General features: G+C 38.2%; 1 protein-coding gene across 7 annotated transcripts in view; it reads right to left on the reverse strand.

Annotated features, from left to right (window-relative positions):
* GAD1 (glutamate decarboxylase 1) overlaps positions 1 to 2,500 on the reverse strand; it is a 166,121-nt gene that overhangs the window by 162,479 nt on the left and 1,142 nt on the right. For all 7 annotated transcript variants that reach the window (XM_085874705.1, XM_085874703.1, XM_085874700.1 and 4 more), the window contains one exon: positions 2,260 to 2,436. In XM_085874705.1, coding sequence (XP_085730831.1) covers positions 2,260 to 2,341 — 82 coding nt within the window. In that variant the 5' untranslated portion in view covers positions 2,342 to 2,436. The remainder of the gene's footprint in view (positions 1 to 2,259; positions 2,437 to 2,500) is intronic.

Here is a 2,500-nt window from a genome sequence, read left to right on the forward strand (position 1 = left end):
TTAATGTCCCTCCGCCTGTGCGTCCCGATTATTTGTGATACATTCAAGGAATGACGAAATTGTGTGATCGAATAATTTAATTCATTCGACACCTTGATGGAATGACATCTTGTACATTCATATCTATAGGTAAATCGATAAGGACCATAAACGAAGAAGCTCAGCTGAACACCTGTTTGTTCAAACCATACATACAAGATTGTTAGTTTGATTGTAAACAATTATAACATAACTCGATTATTACACGATATATTACTTATTTGGATATAAACAACTACCGTGCAGTATTTATAGATATCACGAGACACCAAACTGAATTATATTTCCACTCCGTTATACCGCCTTAAATCTACCTACACACACCTATAGAATCAGAAAAGGAAACACGAGATGTGACAAACTTGTTCGATACATCATGTGATCTGTGAGATCGATTAATCGAAGAACAGGAAAATAAAACGAATAAAGAGCAGAGTTGTTGAGATTTTAACTTCCCTTTTTAGATTTAATTTCTCATCAAATATTGCATATCACCTTTTCTTAAGGGTATTGACTGTATTTGCTATACCTGGTATTGTTTCCAGGTATGGGAGTCCAGCAGGGAGGCAGGGGTGGTGTTGTGGATCGGGCGAATGTTCGGGCTCATTGGGCACGGATCGTTCCAACCGACACCAGACGGATAGAGGGGCCGTCGTGCTCGCACAAGGCGCCATTGCTGGCAACAAGGATTATGATTGTAAACGTTTACAAACCGTTTACACGTCAAAGCTCGCAGAACACCCTCGTGCAATCACATGACAATTCGCATGCTCGTTGAGTCGTCGGGGTGTTTGCACACTCCTGCTTTGGAGGATCGTTTTTCGTCGGTTTTTGTCACCGGTCGTCAAAGGCAAATCGGACGCGAATGATGTACGCGGCACAGCGACGTGGGAAAAGGACGCAATTTACGATCACAGCCCATGAGCTTCCGGCCGTATTGGCCATCATTTTTCCCTAAGTGCGCCTAATAGAATGTGACATTCAATTTATTAGCAATCGAGTTCTCATTTCGTTTGTGGGCCACGAGTCCGCGAACCGATACATCCATCGGACCCGCATATTAGAAATTACCTGTTATGTACATCATACACATATATATATATATATATATATATATATATATATATATATATATATATATATATATATATATATATATATATATATATATATATATATATATATATATATATATATATATATATATATATATATATATATATATATATATATATATATATATATATATATATATATATATATATATATATATATATATATATATATATATATATATATATATATATATATATATATATATATATATATATATATATATATATATATATATATATATATATATATATATATATATATACCTTAAAGGCTGAGTTTCAGCTCTCACACATCATTAATCTTGGCTCACACGAGGATTTTACAATGTGGCTGAAAGAATATTATCATGTAAGTTTGCACTTATTTTGAGCTCTACTTCCTGTACTTCCAATGACCTTTCATGGCTTACAGTCTTGCAAAGCTTTGAGTTTGCATTTCTCCTAGGTGTGAACATTTTTTTAACACAAACACATTGCTTGGGACACGGTATTGAGCTTGGTAATAAAAACAGTGCTTAGTAAAGTGACTAATATACACATACATATATAGATATCATAATCATAATCATAATCATAATACCATTCGTTTCGTGCCATAACAGCACATAGGGCTGCCAAGGTAGTGTCATTGGCAAGGAGTGCAGTCTTGAATGGGTTGCCACTCCGATGTCGGTTACCCCAAAAGGTTATTACCAAAGTATACTGGTACTCATTTCAGCAACCTTGGAAGGATAACACACTGAGTCAAACCCACCTGGTATTAATTCAACGGTTGACAGAGGATCAAACTCAGGACCCAAAGGTCGTAAGCTAGCCACCTTAACCACCAAGCCAACACCAGACTCTCTGGACATAAAAGGTCATTCACTGATGTGAACAATTGTGCTATACCTTACAATTTTAAGTTTACTTTTACGCATTCTTGTTTCTTTAAGAAACATTTCTATCCGTTAAACAAATGTATATCCTTTGTTGGAGCCCGACATTGACTGATGAACCCTTGTGTCAGGAATAGACTTGCATCAATACTACATAAACTACTCTTTCATTGAATCTTTAATCAGATACTTAGCGACCCCCCGGTGGTTCCTCGTTGATGTCTCACCACTGGCAGCACGGAGGGGCCGCGTCGCAGGTTCAGAGGCAGAACCTCGGGCATCAGATGACGAAGCAGAGGATGAGGCCATATCTGTGTGGGGTTTCGAGACGTCAAGGTCCTAGCTACGGACGACGTCAGACGTCTCGGTCGGTGAAGGTGAGCTGGGCCCGCTGCGCCTTATCTCTGCCAAACAGACGCGAACAGCACAAAGGAGATGCCTCTCGCACCGAGACCAACGCTCGTAACG

Source organism: Eptatretus burgeri, chromosome 3 (genome assembly GCF_056783735.1).
Source record: "Eptatretus burgeri isolate ZD-2024b chromosome 3, Ebu_testis_v1, whole genome shotgun sequence".
NCBI lineage: Eukaryota > Metazoa > Chordata > Myxini > Myxiniformes > Myxinidae > Eptatretus > Eptatretus burgeri.